At 36.0% G+C, this 20,466-nt stretch overlaps 2 protein-coding genes across 2 annotated transcripts in view; both read left to right on the forward strand.

The window, feature by feature from the left end:
* The window catches only part of LOC115432728 (zinc finger protein 420-like), a 597,943-nt gene that overhangs the window by 316,202 nt on the left and 261,275 nt on the right, over positions 1-20,466 (forward strand). The window lies entirely within an intron of this gene.
* The window catches only part of LOC115436243 (arf-GAP with GTPase, ANK repeat and PH domain-containing protein 1-like), a 114,845-nt gene that overhangs the window by 28,529 nt on the left and 65,850 nt on the right, over positions 1-20,466 (forward strand). The window contains exons 4-10 of the mRNA XM_030159043.1: positions 1,421-1,435; positions 2,822-2,907; positions 4,279-4,420; positions 6,789-6,923; positions 16,676-16,803; positions 18,912-19,067; positions 19,759-19,851. Coding sequence (XP_030014903.1) covers positions 1,421-1,435; positions 2,822-2,907; positions 4,279-4,420; positions 6,789-6,923; positions 16,676-16,803; positions 18,912-19,067; positions 19,759-19,851 — 755 coding nt within the window. The remainder of the gene's footprint in view (positions 1-1,420; positions 1,436-2,821; positions 2,908-4,278; positions 4,421-6,788; positions 6,924-16,675; positions 16,804-18,911; positions 19,068-19,758; positions 19,852-20,466) is intronic.

Below are 20,466 nucleotides of genomic sequence, written 5' to 3' on the forward strand. Positions count from 1 at the left end.
AGAGAGGCATGTGTTTTACAGAAAAGAACTGATAAAACAATGAAATATACAAATAAAACAGCAGTGGAACAAACAGATGAGCCCATATCCAATGAAAACAAGTCAAATCTGCAGCAAAAAGAGAAAAGAAAAGCCACAGAAAATGGAAATACTCAAGTGAAATTAAGTAAAAATCAATCATCTGCAACATTGCAGAGAAAAAAAGTGTTGATATTTTACTTGTATATTATCAACATTTTCTGTTATTCTTCCCAAAAACTCGGTTTTTCAGTTGAACCTTCAGAGTTTTCAGGGTCAATTTCTACCTTTTCTTAAATTCACCTTTTTTAAGTTCTTCCAAATAAAACAAAACTTAAGTGTTTTAGATTAAAATGTTCAGTTCAGTCAGTTTTATGGAACTCAAATGTTCAAAATATTCTCAGTTTTATGGAACTGAGGCCATTTTTTTCCCAAGTTCACAGTAGAAACAGATAATTCAGCCCAAATGATGAAGGCTGAAGTCAGATGAGTGAAAATGTTCAAATGTGTTCACTCGTATGGACGAAGTGTTTTAGTGTTGAAATAGGTTTAAAAAAGTCTGAGATTCACAAAACTACTGAAATATATGAATAAAATAACAGGGAAGTGGAGAAAACATGAGTAATCATCTTAATTTATGTTTATTTTCTTGATACTTTGGTTTATTTTCATAATATTTTGGTTCATTTTGGTTCATTTTCTTGATAATTTTGTTCATTTTGGTTCCTAATCATAAAAATTGTGTTAATTTTTGTTATTTTCATAATGATTTTGTTTATTTTTGTTCATTTCCATAATGATTCTGTTCATTTTGATTCATTTTCTTGATAATTTTGCTGATTTTAGTTAATTTTCTTGATACATTTTTTCACTTTGGTTTATTTTCTTAATAATTTAGCTCATTTTGGTGTATTTTCTTGATAATTTTGTTCATATTCTTGAACATTTTGTCTCTCTTTTTTTTTTTTTTTTAAATTCCCAAATGTTTATTTGATATTATTTTTCTATTTGATTTTTTTTCTTCTCGTTTTGTTCATTTTTGTAATAATTTTGTACATTTTTATGATAAATGAATATAAGTGATCAACAAACAAATGGTTTCTCTGAGGATTGGTTCTGAAATCTGTGAAATTTCTCTGTATTTTCTGTTTGTTTTTTTGTTGTTTTTTTATTATATTGGTGTTGCGGTGACATGCAGATCCAGCCATGATCCTTGAATATTATCTCTTCCTGTTTGTATTTCTTCTTCTTCTTCTGTTTCTTCTTCTTCCTGCTCTGATAAACTGGTTGCTGGTTGGACTGTGCATGCATTAACGGTGGCTGCATCTTTGATATTTGTTTTTTTTTTTTGTTTGTTTTGCTGTTTCCTCTTTCTTCCTTCTGGGCTGCTCTTTAAAACTAGCTGACGTGGATGCAGGTAACTATCCTCGCTTTCTATTCGCCGTCGTCTAAATCCATCCTCCCGACATCGCTGCAGCTTTTCGACGTCGGCTTCAGGTTCTTTTACCTCAAAATGACCCGACTCATGTTGTCGTTTCAGGTCGTTTTTTTTTTTTATCCAGTTTTTGAACCTGAAGCTGAACCTCATTTGCTGCTGTGACTAAACGTCCCCTTTACTCTGTCTTTAAACTGATCATGTAGATGGTTTTTCCCATTGTCTTCATTGTGTGCATGCGTCCACATCTTCTACACATAAACATTAATTTCCATTTGTGTTGCGTCACTTCACAACAGGAAGTTAGAACACTTAGTTTTAGTCCTTTTAAGAGACTGAAACCTGCTGCGTATTTACTGAACTGATGCATAATTCTGTCTTTATTTTTTAACCTTTTGATTCATAACTGGGTCAGAAACGATCCAGTGAGGCTATTTTCTTGCAATATGTTTGTAATGAAAAGTGAAGTTGTTATTTTATATTCCAGGTTCTCCTCAAAAAACATGTTACTGACATCATGCCATTTAAATTTTTCACTTACTTTTTATAGATTTAATGAAATTGTAATTTTGACTTCCATAGGTACGCACTCATTTACATTGGAATTTCATCTAGACCTTTGATTCATTCTATACTGACATTGATGACTTTGTTCTTTTGCTGTTATATACTATAAATTATATACTCTATATACTTTACTTTTCAAATTTTCAACATGTTTTAAAAGACATTTTTAAATTGTGAAAAATGTAAATAAATAAATAAAGTATTTCAAATATAAAATCCTTCTTTTTTACAGAAAAGGATTAGGGCCACTGGAAAAAAATAAAATAAAATCCAGTATATATATTTTTAAATTATTATTATGAGAAAAAAAGTTAGAATTCTGAGTTTATAGTCAGAGTTTTGAGACTGAAGTCCAATTGTGTGAAAAAAGTTCAGAAATCCTACTTTTTCTCATTATAATAATAAATAAATAAATATTGGACCCTACTGTTTTTCCAGTGGCCCTAGTCCTCTTCCATATTTTTTGGACCAAAATCCATTACAAACAATTATTTTTCACAGTTAGATTAAATGCTGAAATCTAATGAAAGTGATGTTAAACAAATTGAACTGGTTTATTACGTTAAGTCTGATTGGTTTTTTTAGCGTCTGATCACAGATCAATAAAACATCGTGTATTTTAGATTCTTGTGTATAATTTTGATAATTCCACTTCCTGTTGACACCTCAGGATCTTGGTAGTTGTAGTTTTTCGTCCATTAGACGTTGAATCCACCATTGATCTGTAGTTGATCGATAGCTGATCAATAACTGATCAGAAGCTGGTTTCCGCCCACTGACACCTGCTGTCGTTTGTCGTAGGCGGACGATTTAAGAAGGAGATCGTGGTGGACGGTCAGAGTCACCTGCTGCTCATCAGGGATGAAGGAGGCCCCCCAGAGGCTCAGGTTGGTACTGCACCAAAAAATACGACAAAAATGAATTAAATGCAACATAAAGGGAAAATAATGTTTACAATATTAACAACATAAGTCAACAAAACCCTCCTGAAAACGTCAACAAAATATAAATGAAGAGTTTGTCTGAGGATTTGATAGTTTTTGCTCGGGCTTTGGTCACCACCACACTCTAATGACTGATTTAAATGGAAAAGAAAAGCTCAAAAAGTCAAATTCTGCCTAAAATTGGACGGATTTGTGCCTTCGTCAAGGTCAAGATTTATAATTTTGTTTTTAACTTGTTCTTTACTTTTTTCTTTACTTTTTCAGAGGGTGTTATGGAGGTTTAGGTGAAGGTCTGAATGCGTTAATTTGACAAAAAATGACCCCAAAAAATTCAACAGAATGTTAATGAAATAGAACGTTAAATTAAATTGTGACTTGCCCGCTGCCTTCACAATATTACAAATATAGTAAATGTACCTGAAAATGTCAACAGTAAGATGTTTTTTTTCTGTGAGGATTTGGTTTTTTTTTGTTTTTTTTTCTCTGGTTTTGGTCACCACCACTCTAATGACTGATTTAAATGGGAAAAAAAAAGCTCAAAAAATGAAAATTGCACCTAAAATTGGCCAAATTCGGCCCAGATTTGTTCATTTCTTGACTTGTTTAGCGGTTTCAGAATCATTTAAACCAAACATTCTGACTTTATTGTGACTTAATTCAGTTCCAGTCGCTACAGACTTTTCGTTTCTTGTACACGTGTTGGGTTTTGATAACTTACATGAGGTTTCATGACTTTTTCTTGATAATAAACGCAGGTTGGTTGGTTTGTGGATGAAACTGGGTCAGATCCTTCAAACTGACCAAACCAACCACGTCTAGACTGAAAACTCCACCGTTTATCAATAATTCACTGCTTTTCTCTTTGCTCTTCACCTCTGTCACTTTCTTCCCCTTTTTTTCACCCATTTTTATCCTTTTCTTGTTCTTTAATCTTTAACGACAGCTGTTTCTTCAGTTCTGGAATCTCTGTTTTAATCCTTTTTCTCTATCTTTTATTTTTTCTCTTTGAAGAAGCAAATTTTTCCTCATATTTTTGGTCTTATATTTTGCATTTTCATCATATATTTGCTTCTTGTTTCTCCAAACTGTCTTTCTGTTGTTTTAAATCTCATCAAACAGATCCTGCATCTTTATTTTAGTTAAAAACTTCCGCATCTGTTCAGTTCTCGATGCATCTGTTCGGGACTATTTTTCATGGCGGATGAATCCAGACTTTAATTTTAGTTTTTTTCCAGCAGCATGACTTAATCTGGGCTTTTTCCTACGATGTTGACTTATTGGCGTGTGTTGTTTGTTGTCGTCCTGCGTTGGCAGTTCGCGCTGTGGGTGGACGCCGTCATTTTCGTCTTTAGTCTGGAGGACGAGATCAGCTTCCAGACGGTTTACCACTACTTCAGCCGCCTCGCCAACTACAGGAACACCGCCGACCTGCCACTGGTTCTGGTCGGAACACAAGGTCTGCATCACACCCAAGCACAGACAGCACTCTGTTTCTGAGGCGATGCTGCCTCCTGGTGGCCTTTTCACAGCATTACAGCTGAATGAAACACCTACTGTGAAGAAGAGGTTTGGATTAGATTAGGTGGGGGGGCACTATTATAATGTATTTGGTATTATAAATTTTGCTGTTTTTCATTTCTTTTTCCTTTATTTTTACCCCCTTAATATTCTTTCTATACTGTCTATAAATTCGTATGCCAGATGTTTTGTCTTGTATTTTTTGTTACCCCAGTCACAATGTTTTGTGTTGCACCAAATAAAAAGAAAAAAAAGATTAGATTAGATTAGATTAGATTAGATTGATTAAATGTCCCAGTAGCAGCAGAACAATGTACATACACATGCAGGACTGGAAGCAGTGAAACTAACAGAAAATAAACCAAATAAAGACAATAATTGAATGCATCTTCATGAAAAATAAGGCCCAAAGAAAATGAAATAAAGCACAAAAAAGACAAAAATTAAGATAAATGTTAATACAAGAAGAGACGACAACAACACTAATATATGATAAATAATGTGTTAAAAAATGATGAGAAACATTGGAAAAGTGGATTTTTTTTTAAATGTCTGGTTCAGTTTATTTATTTTGTTTATTCATTGGTTTATTTAATAGGGACCATGCACATTTATGAACATTGCTGTATAAAAAATACACCCAAATATATGTAAATATGTCAGAATGAATAAAAAGAACCCCTTTTCATCTGCAGCCCTCTGGCAGGTGACAGAAACCAGACCTAAAACAGTCAACACTAATACATCACTTATTCACTATAAATTAAAAAATATATAAAAAATACACATAATGATGACATAGGCATCATCAAAACAAACAGATAAACAAATAAACAAAAAACAAATAAACACAGGATGATGACAGGGGCATTAGCCTATACATTCACCTCTATATTTACACACAACCAAACACAGACGGTGTATGGGTGATGAAATGTACGTTAATTAAAAATAATTGGTTTTCTAGGAGTCACTGTTTTGAGTGAGTTTTAAAAGTTTGAGCAAAATGACTTTGCTCAAGTAAAATAAACAACAGTTGAAATGGAGAATTCAACATCACTTTACCATAAAACAGGTTAAAAAAAATTTGATGATAAAATGGAACAAAAGGAAAAAGACAGTGGGATATCCAGTTTGGTTTTTTGTCATTTTTGTGTTTTTTCATTTTACAAAAATCATCACAAAATGACTTTTTCATCCAAACTTGCTACTTTTCTTCTGTTTTCCGGCAGATGAAGCCACTATCATTCAACTTGTAGGAGTAAAAATAAGAATCAGAATAAACTGAATCAGAGGTGTGTGTAAAAATACCAACAGTAACGTACATTCTCCAGCAGAGGGCGCCAACGCATCATCTACTCTTACAGTTTAGAGCTTCAAGTCATATTATGTTGATGGTTTCAGCCAGAAACACTGTACAGTTCAACATAATCCGTATGTGTTGAATAGAAAATCAGATAAATATATACATACCATTCTCTATAATTATACTATATATGATTATGTTAATCATGTGGGTGTATATATATATATATATATATATATATATATATATATTGTAAATGTTATTTTTCTTGTTATGTAGATTCCACAGGGACAAAAAAATAGATGTAATATTAGTTTTGAGATGAAAACTCTTGGAAAACCAATGATAAAATGATTTTTTTCCGCTTTTATTTTATGTTGTATTGCTTGGTTTCCATGGTTTTAGACCAATACAGTTAATATTAGTTGTGAACGTCTCATCCATGAACATCACTAAAATTAAAAGTGAACATTTGAATACACTTTGTTTTTATTTGCATGGCAATAAAACTGAGAGTTTAGGAAATATTTCAGGTAAATTATTGGACACGTCATAGTTTCTTTACAACTTTTGTGATATTTTGTTTGTAGAAATTCTAAATGTATTTTTCCTTATTTCGTCGACTTCACTGTATCTCAACTATATTGGTTTCTTTTAATACATTATATTAAATGTTTAAAATATACATATATCCTGATTTTTAGTTATGTTTTGTTATATTTTAGCCTAAAGGAAGGAACTTTCAAGTCCATAAGTCAAACATATGATAAAATACATCATGTTTGGTTCCTTTAACAGTGTCACGTCAGGTCTTTTCTGGTTAAAGTTTCTTTTTCGTGGTTTTTATATGATAACCAGTGAAGTTTTCATGGGATTTTCAGTTTGTTTTGTCTTAAATCCGGGCGTTTTCATTGAGCTGTTGGGTTTGTTGTTTGAGACCTGAACCTTCAGATGGATCTACATCCACTTCAGTCCTGTTTTTCGTCGTTTCCTTCCTCAGACGCCATCAGCTCGGCCAACCCGAGGGTGATCGACGACAGCCGAGCCCGGAAACTGTCCAACGACCTCAAACGCTGCACCTACTATGAAACCTGCGCCACCTACGGCCTCAACGTGGAACGAGTCTTCCAGGACGGTAAGAACCCGGTGTCCGGTCCTCTGGGAAGGTCACTCTGCAAAGCCATTCGGCCGCCGCTAATCACACATCAATTAAGAATTAAATGGACCCGCTCAGCTATTTAGCTCAAACCGAACAGCAATTAAGTTTTATCATAGCGAAGGCAGGGAGAGTCCCCGACGGGATTAATAAAAAGTCCGACCGTTATAGAGGGAGGAAGGTGAAGAGGAGGGCAGCGTCCTGACTGACCGACCCTCGCTCTGGGTCCAAATGACGCCTTTAGAACCAAGTTCTGGAGGTTGGAGACCTGATTGAAACCATGGACTCATATGATGAGGTTCCTGAAAATCCACTTCATGCAGAGTCTATGTTGTTCCTTTTAAAACCCCAGGAGATAAACTGAGTCTAGTACAACCAGGGTCTACTTGGGTAGACAGGTAGAGTCCAATTCCATCTCCAGGACCTTCTGGACAAAGGCTTTTGAGTGTTAAAGCTCCATAACCTGAGTAGGTACTTCAACACTGGTACCGTTGGAAACACCGGTAGAGTACATTTCCATCTCTAGAACCTTCTGGACAAAGGTTATTCACTGGTAAAGGTCCATACTTCCAGGAGGTAGGTTCTGGTACTTACCACGACTGTAGAACCTCGATTTTGGTACTGTTGGAAAGACCAGAAGAGTCCAGTTCCTTCTCCAGGACCTTCTTGACAATGGTTATTGGCTGTTGAAGTTCTGTACACTGGTCAGGCAGTTTCTGGACGTTCCCTCAGGTGAAGAACCTCAACAAAGATACTATTGGGAAGGCCAGTAGAGTCCAGTTCCTTCTCCAGGACCTTCTGGATGAAGGTTTTTGGGTGTCATGGCTAAATAACTTCAGCAGGTGCTTTCTGGTACCTCCTACAGGTGTAGAACCTCAACATTGGTACTATTGGGGAAAATCCAGTCAAGCCTGGTTCCATCTCCAGGACCTTCTGGCTCTTCTTCTCCTCATTGTCCTCTGGGGTTTTTAATGCATTAGTTGATGATGCGAATCTAAATAGTTGGATGAAACATGATCTACTTCTAAGAACCTTCGTGCTAACTGTGAACTTGATGCTACCAGGACATGTTTGTTAGTGAAGTAAACCTCTTCGATGCAGTAATTCGCTAAGGTTCTGCGTTTGGATTCGTGGCCGTTGTGGATTTTCTTGGCCAATGTTCAAAAAAGCAGTGAAATGTCCTTTTTTTATTGTCATTTTCACACATGAAAATACAGCTTTGACGAGCCAGAACCTGTGTTTCTTAGCCTCTGGGGGATAATCTAGTCTACATATGGCCTGGACCTGATCTGATGTGGGCTGGGCATTCCACAAAGCAGTAGAATGTAGCATTTCTGCAGTTTTACAAATATTACCAAGTTTTTAATGCGTCAGAAACCATATTTTAATGAGTCTCCATCCTCTGTGAGATGATCTAGTCCGGGTTCAAACCGGTTTATGTGTAGTGGTTTTAGATCTGGATCTGGTCTAGTGTGGTCCAGATGTGATAAAAACAGGGAAAACTAGTTGTGTCATCTTAATGGATTAGAAGTGACCTGTTTTTATTCAGTTTATTAGATAATTGAAACTAGACTAAAATGAGTAAATGATTTGTGATATAATGTAGATGTACAGTATATGGTGGTAGGTGTAGTTCCACAGTTTGACCAGACGGGGGCAGTGCAGGAACAGAGACCAGATGAACATATCAGTGGGAACAGGAAGCAATTATTCTCACTAATCTGATAAATGATTATGAGAACCGTGTGAGTGAGCGCTGGTTTGCCCTGGAGCCCCTGAAGGCACCGTCTGTGTCTCTGTTTGTTTGTTTGTTTGTTTACAGTCTTATTTCGGTTTGTTTGTTCTTCTTCTGGCCTTTTTCACGAGTCGGCATTGTGGTGAAAACTCACACAGACTGTTATGACTCATTAGCGTGACCTTAATTCGATGCCTTCAGCCAATCATAATGCTTGGTTCCTCTGTTCTCTGATTGGTTAAAGCACAGTGTCATCGGCATACGATGAAACTTTTAACAAACACTCATATTTAATACAGACATGATGTAAATGACATTTAACATATGAAATGCAGGATTTTAGCATCTTTTTAAACTTAATCACTGTGTTTGTCGCCTCTAAATGAGTTTTTATATCAAATACATAAATGTGTTAATATTTCTGGATATTTCTGGATTTTAATCAAAATAATTAGCATCACAATTAAATAAAAGTAAAAATCTTATTCGATAGGCAGTGTAATAGTCCAGTTTTGGCATCTGAATAAATAGAATTTAGATTAAAAAATAATAACATATGTATTAAAGTGTCTCTGTTAGAAAACCCATTTCAGATTTGACTGGTCTACAAGTGGTCTTGGATCTGGACCTGGTCTGATCTGGTCTGGATGGGATTAAAAAACATAAAAACATCACATTTTTAAACAATGTTTTTTAGGAAATAAAAACAGACATTAAACAAAGTCAAATCAGCAATTTAAGGAGTCTTTCGCTTTAATGAGACAATCTGGTCCAGATTTGACATGTCTACTAGTGATTTTAGATCTGGACCAGGTCTAATGTGGTCTAGCAAAATGTGACTATAATATATCAGTGAAATATCACTTCTTTCCAATTTTACGAATACGAATAGAAATATTATGAATCAGAAATGTGTTTCAAAGAGTTTTACACTTCTAGTCCAGATGTGACCCTTTGAAGTGAAGTGGTCTTGGATCTGGACCTGGTCTGAAGTGGTCTAGATGTTAAAATCCAGTGGAATATGATTTTTTTAATCCATATTTCCAAACAGAATCAATTTGTCCCACATCAGAATCTTAATTGTAAAGAGTCTTGATACTTTCAGGGATAATCTAGTTCAGTTTCAGCAAAGCGGTCTTGGATCTGGACCTGGTCTGATGTGATTTTGGATGTGATAAACTAGTGAAACTAGTTTTATGTATGTGTTGTCGGTATCGTCGTCTTCATCTAATTTCTACCTGTTTTCTGTTCATTTTTTGTTCTTTTTCTGATGTAAATCTGCCTCCGTTCTGCTTCGTTTCCATATTTTACCCCCCACCCCCCCTCTCGACCCCCCCCTTGTCGTCTTGTTCCTTCACACTTGCTTCTGACTGATTCGTTCATAAACACACATTTTAATGACATTTACAAACCTGCGATCGCGCCGCTGTTTGCGTGTATCGATCATATTTGCGTGACCTTGGCGTTGCTTCGATTGATCGTGGCGGGGGCGGGCGAGTAGGGGGCGGGGCTTTAATTACACGCCGCTCATGTTCAGCTTCATCACGGGCTGGGTCGTCACGGCGACGGGCTGCAGAAACGCTGATTCGCACTAATTCGACGTGATTAGAGTGTGTGTGCGAGCGTCATAAATGTAATAAAGGGTTTGATGAGCTACGGCGGCTGCACAATGAGAGTGACCACAGCGTTTAGCGTTAAAAATAATTGGCCCCGCCGTCGCCATGACGATGGGAGATGAGGATGATGAGGAGGAGGAGTTGGCCCTTCATCCAGGATGTTACAAAGACACAGAACTTCATGTGAAACAAAAGTTCAGTTCCCATTTTCAATATAAAATCAGACTTTTTTTCTGGTTATCTGCAATAAAATGATGTGAAATAGAAGTTAAATCGTATTTTTCACAAAACTGTTCACGAATCCTTATTAAAAACTCAACTTTTTATATGATAAAATGAGCCTATTTTATTGTTATCTGAAATTAAACTGTCTTTTAATTATATTACGTGTACATTTATTATAATATTAAATATGACATTAAACAAAAGGACTTCATAGAATAGAAACTTTAAGCTTATTTATAATCATAAAATTATTTTGACCCAAATTATATGATAAATGTGTCTGTTTTTATTTATCTGTGTATATAAATCTTTGTCTTTTCATAGTATTTACACATAATATTCCAATAAAATAGTCAGAATTACACATACAAAAAGTACAAATTAAAACTATGACAGAAATTACATATATTTGGAATGTTTCTAAACAGTTTTTACATTATTTTATAAAATGCATTGAAGTATTTAGCAATGCCTTTATTAATGTTTTAAGTTATTTACAATGTGTAATAAAAAATACATAATTATGAAAGTTATGCAGATTTATATGATTTCTTACGTTATTAATGTATGATTAATAATATGAGTCGATTCTCATACATTTATTTTTGTGTCAAAGTTAAAGATGTTTTTTTATATACTGTATATATAATGTGATTTTGTTTCTTTAACTTATATATTTTAACTTCTTTCTCAATTTTCATGAACGTTCTCATTTTTTTGCTCGTTAACGTCACTGACTCCGTCTTCAATGTAGTTATTTTCATCTAAATCCTGTAAAACCGATAAAAACTCTTTTTACTGTTGTTTTCTTGCATCAGTGCTCAGTGTTTGAGGTGTTTTTTTGTATAAATAATAGAGATTAAATGGTTTATTATGTGATTTTTCTACATGATAATCAATGTTTGTATGATGTTCTTTGTTTGAGCCGTGACTCCATGTGCGTTTTAACATGTAATTATCAGTGATGGGACGTGAACCCGGTCCAGTCTAAGGGGGGGTTGACCTCTGTGTGTGTGTGTGTGTGTGGGGGTGTTCCATCGGTCATCAGCTCCGTCATTTAATTAGATTAATTACACCGACATGAACGCCAACACATGAAGATGATTCGTTAATGAGTTCAGAACAAACACAAACCGGGTGAATGCACTCACATTTAACAAAGATCAAACATTTAATAAAGACGAAACGTTTAACGAAGGTAAAACTGTAAAAAAAACAATGAAAACATCAGTAGAATGTGCACCATAACGTCATGTATCACTGGATATTTGACAAAAAGGTATGAAAAATACAACAAAGTCAAGTCTGAATGCTGTAGAATGAAGTAATATTTAGGGTGAAGAGGTGTAAATAGCAAGAGATTTAAGAAATATTCTGAGAAAAAAGTCTGAATATAATGAGGAAAAAGTCTAGTTTATTCTTTTGATATTTAATGTTTTAAGGACCGAGTCAAAAATATTATGAGACTAAAGTCATGTTTAAATGGAAAAGTGTTACAGTTTACAAGAAAAAAGTCACATTTTAATACAAAAGACAAAGTTTTGAGAGTAATGTTTAATTGGAAAAGTCAAGTAAAAAGCACCATTAAAAGAAGTTAAAAGTAAGTAAAAAGTAAGAGGAAAAAGTCTAAATATCAAAATAGTAAACTAATTTTTTGAGAATAAGGTAATATTTGAATAGAAAAATCCTAAATATTACAAGTAAAAAGCAAAATTAATAAAAAGTCCAATTATCATTAGAATACAGCAATGTTAATATGGAAATGTCTTTAAAATCACAAGAAAAAAGTGACATTTTAAGGCAAAAGTCAAAATATTTTGAAAATAAAGTAATATTTTACAAAAAAATCTAAATATGTGCATTAAGTAATGTCAATATGTTAAAGTCTTAAATATTGTAAGACTTCAAGAAAGCTGTCAAAATATTTTTGGAATAAAATAATACTTTTTAAAAAAGTCTTAAACATTGAAAGAAAAGAGTCAAAATACTATGAGAATAAAGTTTTTGAGAAAAGTCTTAAATATTACAAGAAATAAGCAATAAAGTTATTTAAATCTACATATATAGAGTTAGATAACATTTGAAAGAAAGTCTTAAATATTATAACAAAAAAAAATATTAAAAAAAAAAGGTCAACAATGTATAGGGGAGAACGTTTTAAGTTTTAGAAGAAAAAATAATTTTTAGTAGAAAAATCCAAATATTTTGAGAATTGTAAATGGGTAGTATTTTAAGGTAAAGTCTTAAAAATGAAGAAAAAAAAGCAACATTTCAAGAAAAAAGTCAAAATATTATGAGAATAAAGTAATATTTAAAGTAGCTTTCTTTTAGAAAAAAGTATTATAAAGAAAAATTTAGCGTTTTTTATTCAGCATGCAGTTCTTTTTATAGTGCAAAATGATAAGAATATTAATAAAGCAGTGAAACTGTGGTGAAAACATGCATCAAACATTACATGTTATGTTTTGAAGATAAAAAATGCATTTTGTAAAACCTGATCATGTGACCTATAAACACACCCCCAGGACGTCCATATAAGGAGATGGACATTGTACTGTTCCCACAGATCCATAGTGATGGAACTCTAAGGGTTAAAACCAACAGCGCGTGCGTTTCCTTCACCTTAACGGCGTCAGGTTGGCGTGGGCGTCGGTCACGTCTTTGACTCTGGACGTTGGGAGTTAAACGGTGCAGCGTCAGCTTCACCTCTTTATGCTCGAGCCGCCGGTGCAGCCCCGTCATAAATCTGATCAACGGGGAGACGTTTCCATTAGAAGAAATGGCAGCTTCTCATAGCAGAACCGAGATTGATGGATAAAGTTAAATTGCATTAAATGTGCAGTTTAAATATTTAGCGCAGCCTTATCATAACTGTCCTTAACACTTAAAGTAATATACAGCCTGCCAGGTACCAGGCATCACACGCATAAGAGAGGACGCCGAGTCCAGAATCCAACCCGCAACCTCTGCCGTCAGTCAGTTATAGTTAATTATTCAGCTGAAAACTGCAGAAATGAAGGAGTTAAAGCACCGCCCACTCTTTCAGTTGGGATTATTATTCCCACATTTAACCCTTTAATGCCACGTTTCCACTCTGTGGCACCAACTCCACTCTACTCGGCCTTTTTGCGTTTCTATTTCGTAAAATAACCTCGAATCTTGAACCTTGTACTATTTTTTTTTTTTTTAGTACTTCACCAAAACGGGTGAAGAGATACTAAAATGTGACTTATGAAAACTGCAGACCACCGATTAGTCAGAGAGGTGTCTGCATCATGACATCATCAATGTGCGACGCACCATTTAAAAAAAAAAAAAAAACAGATTCGGAAGTTCACAGTAAATCTATCAACAGCAATCTATCTATCTAGCAGCATCGCTATGACGACCAGGTAGTGTCCTGTAATGGAAACGGTCTCCAGGAGTACCCGGTACCTGAGTCGGATCAAGTCGAGCCGGTAAAAACACAGCATAAGACTGCCATTATTACAGGCTGCCTGGGTGTCTTCATGTTTTCTTTGGAATAAAAGTGTCAGAAAACGTCTTTTTTGCCAATTGTTTTGCACCTTTGTCTTCAGGAAGAACTTAACTTTCAATCTTTGTCCATTTATTATCATTATTATAAGTAATAAATGCTTTAAACAGTGTATTTTTTTAAAGAAGAAAACAAACTTGAAGTTGGAGAAGTTGAAGTTTTTTTTTCTTCTTGAAGGACTTGAAGTTTTTAGCACGTTTATTATCAGAAACAACTTTAAATGTCAATAACAAAACATTTTGACATTGCAGAAATAAACTTTGCACTATTTGACATCTGCTCAAACATTCATTTTCCATATTTTGGGTTCATATTTTATATATTACCATGTGTTTTTTAGTCTGTGTAGAAGTCTCTCAAACAGTTTCTTTCTACTTGTAATAGAGTCCCACATTGATGCCATAAAGTGTTATATACTGTCGGAAAGCTCAGGATCTCAGCTTTTTGATGCCATTTGAATTTTGTAGCTGGCACAAACGGTTCAGGAGTTACAGTAAAGTGAACAAATACAGCACCGGCGAGATGACCGTTGTTAAAGGGTCCGTCTGGAGGTCTTTTCTCCGTCTAAAACACCAAATCTCCAGCATATTTTTGACAGAATGTTGTAAAATTTGGCACAAACCTACGCTAGGACACAGATGAAATAATAAGAATCTAGTTGCCAGAGGTCAAAGGTCAATAACACTGTGACCTCACAAAACACCTCAAAGCTCTTAAGTCTCCACTGATAGTTTAAGGAACAGGGTGTCCGTTGGGATTATCAGCGCTTTCCCAAATTAAAGAACATGACCCAGTTGGAAAGTAGACGTAAACATGGAACCTCTAAAGCCCAATGGCCATACTTCTGTCTGTGTTGCCATGGTAACGCTACGTGGCGCTTCTATGAATATGGACATTCCATACGTCCACATAACCAGAACATCAGCAAAAACAAAACACAACTCAAACGACAAGAAATATATTTCATTCTTTTTTCTTCAGTGACTTTGTTCAAAATCTTTAGCTATGCGTTTATTTATTTTAATTTTTGCTAATTTTATTGGTCATTTTGTTCATTTTCCTGATGGTTTTGCTCATTTTTTTTCTCCCTTTTTCTTTATCATTATATTCATGTTTTCTCGTACATTTCCCATTGTACGTAGATTTTTTTGCTTTTTTTCTTAACGTTCTTGAATACTTTGTCCATTGTTATTTTTTCCTTGGCAATTTTATTGATTTTTGTTCATTTTGGTGATTATTTTGTCTTTTTTTATAATCTTCTCCTTCATCTTATTTGTTTTCTTCTCGTAAAAAAAGTATTATAATGAAAAAACCCTAATTATGACAAAATATCTGGGACTTAAATTGTTCTTATAAGTATTTATACAGATACATGCATACATACATATAAGTATCTATATACACTGTGTTTAGGTATATATAATATATATTCACACACACACACACACACACACACATAGATACCAATACACACTATATAATACTCCAGTTAAACTCTTATATTAATGTTTGTTATATCAATATACATATCACACCATTAAAACATAATTTTACCAACATAATGGGTCAGAGTTCGGGTCTTATTACCACCACTAATACAGCATCTATATCATACATTTCTATATATATTACATCTATATATTTACTTGCCTCTCTAATAATAACAATAACAACATAAGTTTGATCTCCATCCCATTCCACAGTCAGAAACATGAATGTTTGTCCTTAAAAGTGTTTTGGAGACGCCGAACAGTGTTTAGTCTTTAATTCCGATGCAGCGCCGTTCTTACCTTGTGAACATCTGCAGCATGTGGAGTCTGATAAACCTAAAAGTTAGATTAAAAAGATGAGGAACAACTCGGAGCCTTCATCTGAATGCGACGATGCTCAACCCAACGAAGGCTTTCAGGTCGAACGGGATCAAACGCGAACTAATTGCCGCCGTTCGCTGCCAAGTCGCCGGTCTTTGGCGGCGCTTTCCCAGCGTTGTCGTGGAGACTTTGTGGAACATCAGAGTTTGTTCTACGTCTCGGCCGCCCTTGGCTCGGCCCCGTGTCACCTGGAGGTAAATGTTTACGACTGGATCCTCATTAACGAAGCCGGGGGCTTTAACGAGCCCAATTAAAACAATGGCTTCATCTGTGAGCGCATGAAACCGGCCTGTGTTTATTGGAACAGAGATAATGGACTCACTAAAGTCGCTCCTGTGTCCCGACTCCTTTAAACGCATCATCAGATGCAAAAGTACTTTCAGTCCGAGCTTCTGTTTTGACCCGATGTTATTAATGGGTTCTGATGCACTTTTTAGGAACATTTACCCCCAAAAAACAGCGTTTCAATGTAAATGTCAGACTTATGGACACACACATGTGGACGAAGGGTTTGGGAAGGTTTAATGTAGTCTGAGGTTCCCAAAAGTAATAGAATACATACATAAAATAATAGGGAAGTGGAGAAGAGGTGGAATTATCTTCATTTTTGTTCATTTTTATTCATTATCATAATAATTTGGTTCATTTTCATCATAATTTGGTTCATTTTTGATGTCCATATAAGGAGTTGTACATTCTTCCCTCATGAGCGCTGGTAAGGGTTCAGTCATGTGTTGCTTGTGTTGCAGTTGCCCAGAAGATTGTTGCCACCAGAAAGAAGCAGCAGTTGTCCATCGGTCCATGTAAGTCGCTGCCCAACTCGCCGAGTCACTCGTCCGTTTCTGCCGCTCAGGTGTCGGCCGTCCACATCAGCCAGGTGAGAAACCACAACAGTCAGATGTATGAACCTTCAGACCAGAAAACAGCAGCAGATGTTTGATTACTGTTACTTTATCTGGGTTGCTAAGGTGATTACTGTCACTTTATGTGTGTTGCTATGGTGATAACTATCACTTTACTTTTGTTGCTATGGTGATAATTGTCACTTTACCTGTGTTGCTAAGGTGATTACTGTCACTTTACCTGCGTTGCTATGGTGATCCCTTCCACTTTGGATGTGTTGCTAGGACAGCTCTTGCCCTTTTCCATATGTTACTATGGTGATTACTGCCACTTTACCTGTGTTACTATGGCGATTACTGCCACTTTACCTGTGTTACTATGGCGATTACTGCCACTTTACCTGTGTTACTATGGCGATTACTGCCACTTTACCTGTGTTGCTATGGCGATTACTGCCACTTTACCTGTGTTACTATGGTGATTCCCTGAAGTCATGGGGTTGTTTTAAAGTTTTAACCCTGTTTCTGTGTTAGTTTGATGTTCTCATGTGGCTCCAAATATTTGATGCTTTTCAGAACGTTTTCCTATTGTAAATGAACGGTTGTTTTTTAGTGATTTTGCTCTGCGTATAAGGTTTATTGTAGCGTCATCAGCAGCAGCAGACACATTTTTATTCTGACACATTAGCAGCCGACCACAGTCTCCTTCTCCTCTTCAGGCCGTTAAGCCTTTCCATCGCCATCCTTCAATTCGCCATCGATTTCTCATTAAAACGCCATCGCTCAGTGTGTCCGAGGTTTATCTTCCACCGCCTCCACAAAACGGCCGTCGCTGCATCTTTAGCCCTGGTTGATTACTGTCCAGGAAACTCCTATGGACCCACCGACACATCCAACACATCCAACACATTCCAAACTTTTCAGATGCGATGCAGACGGACGCTGTTAAACAAAGGGCTTCATTTCAGAAACCTCCGAAGTGCATTTATGACTCTGTCATCAAACTCTTCAGGTTTCCTGGGTCTACGTCCTTCTGCAGCTGTATATGAAAATGACAGTTCAAATTCATTCTAAACATAGACTGTGTTTAGATCATTTTATCATGTTACCATTGGACACAATTTTCCTTTTCAGAATTAAAGCTGTTATGTTAGGGTAAACTTTCATCAACGCCCCCTGGTGGTCAAGGGGTGCTTTAAAAGATTATTTCTGACGATTTTTAAAATTTGCGTAAAACGTTTTCAAGGTTACTAAAAACACTTTCCATATTACATAGAATACAATAATCAACAAAAAAAGGTAGTTTAAGTGAAAAACTGTAGATTTTATAGAGATAAGCTAAAACCAGGGTAAAAACTAAAGGATTTAAGTCAAACTCTCAGCAGATTTTGCAAAAAAAAAAAAAAGCTAAAAACTGAGGAATTATGCAAAAAAGAAATCTGCAAGTTTACACAAAAAAATTCAACAATGAGTAAAAAACCAAAGGCTCGGGCTAAGAATTCTACCAATTTAACAGACAGAAGCTAAACGATCTTAAAATCTCTGTAGATTTTACTAAAACATGCTAAAATCTGAGGACTTCAACAAAGTCTGGAAAAAGTTTACTGTTTACAATCCTCGAAACTATCGCTGATTATAATTTTTAAAATCTGTTTTTAATATTAGATTAGATTAGATTAGAGTGGTTGTTGATCTCAGTGGGTCTTACCTGGTTAAATAAAGGTTAAATAAATATTGAATAAAATAGAATGATATGAATAATCTTTGATATGAATAATCTTTGATAAGGTCCCAAAAGAGCACCTGAAAATACTGAAACATGCATTGAATTTTTTTTATTTTTTTTTAAAACTGCAGTGAAATAAAAAAAATTACCAAAAACAAGGGCTTGCTCTATGAAAACTGTACTGCAAAAAAAAAAGATTATAAAGATAATAATCACTTATCACGCATTACTATCACATCACTTATTTCCGTCCATAGTTGCTTTGATGTTTGTCCAGATCTTCTGTTGATGATGTCAGATTGGCAGATTCTCATTGGGGTTCAGGTCTGGACTCAGAATGTTCCGGTTCTGCTCAAACCTGACCCTGATCAGAGACTTTACCGTAGAAAAACTCACCTGTGTTTTTCCTCCAACTAGACGAGTAACGGCGGCGGCAGTTTGAGCGACTACTCGTCGTCGGTGCCATCGACGCCGAGCACCAGCCAGAAGGAACTTCGAATCGACGTCCCGCAGACGACTAACACGCCAACGCCGGTCCGAAAGCAGTCCAAGCGCCGATCCAACCTGTTCACGGTGAGTTAGCAAAGGATACTTTACGAATTCACTCAAAATGTTTTCTAGATGACTAAAAATGGACATCCAGAAGTATTTGGAGTTGTTTTAAACATGTTTTCCGTTGGTCATCAGCGCTCCCCAGTGGTCAAATGGGAAGGCATCAAAAACAAAAGTCTGATAACTGTTATTGATCAGATAATTAATCAGATCTGATGTGTTCACATGCACTTCAGAAATAATTGATAAACCCTGGTTTACATGTTTTAGTCCATTATCGGATTTATTTCAGAGTTCGTACGTACGTAGTGACGTAGAATCAAACTTCCTGTTATTGTCTTCAGCTCGCGTTTAGTTTTGGTCATTTTATTCATTAATATATTAAAGTTTTGTTTAGTTTTGTTCTTTCTGTCATTGTTTTATTAAATTTTTGTTTTATCTTTTTTTGTTTTTTGTTTTTTTTTTACATTTTTTTCATTGTTTTACTCATTATTTTTTGTTTGGTTTTGTTAAGTTCCTGCATATTTTTCTCAATTTTTGTTCAGTTTTGCTCGTTTTATACATCAATATATTACTTTTTTTATATATATATAAATTTATGTACATTTTTTCATTATTTTACTCAATTTTTGTTCGGTCATGAACATGTACAAACCACCTCTGAGATGCTGATGCGAGTGTGTTTTGACTGGTTTGGGTTTTGGTTTGACAGTCGAGGAAAGCCAGCGAGCCGGACAAGGACAAGAAAGGCCTGGAGAATCGGGCGGACAGCATCGGCAGCGGTCGCGCCATCCCCATCAAACAGGTGAGTCCGCCGCCACCTCGAAGCCTTGGCCTTGACGAGCGGCGAAATCACACACTTGACATCAATTAGAGCCGAGTCTCTGAGGGGCCCTGAGACCGGATCATTAGGAGCTGCGAGGGAGGGGCCGCTCGTTGCCTCAAAGCCGCCTCGTCGTCTCTTTGAGGATGAAGAGGATGAAGGAGAGGGCAGAAACACACCGAAAACCCTCGCCGCGACAGCGCCCGAGCACCTGAAGTGGCTCTTAATTTGTCGCCAAACAAGCAGCGCTCGTGAGGAGGGGGCGGGGCTTCAGAAGAGCAGATCGGGCAATTAGACAGCGCTAATCGCGGCCCCTCGTGTCGACGCCGCGGCCTCGTTTGTAATCTGCTAATTAACAAATTGCATCTGTGATGAGGGCAGCGGGCGAGAGACATAGTCTGAGTGACAAGGGGGGGGGGGGGGGGTTGGACACTGTGTTTAAAGACGCCCTCGCCACCGTCGCTGTCATGACACCTATCGTGTGGAAATGTGAAAGTCCTTCGTCTGCTCCTGTGGACTTCAAACACCTCTTCTTCTTCTGTGGTGCTTGTCAGGTGGATGGCAAATCTGGAATCTGAATAATCGGAGTTAACGGGT

Source organism: Sphaeramia orbicularis, chromosome 2 (assembly GCF_902148855.1).
Source record: "Sphaeramia orbicularis chromosome 2, fSphaOr1.1, whole genome shotgun sequence".
In the NCBI taxonomy this organism is placed as follows: domain Eukaryota; kingdom Metazoa; phylum Chordata; class Actinopteri; order Kurtiformes; family Apogonidae; genus Sphaeramia; species Sphaeramia orbicularis.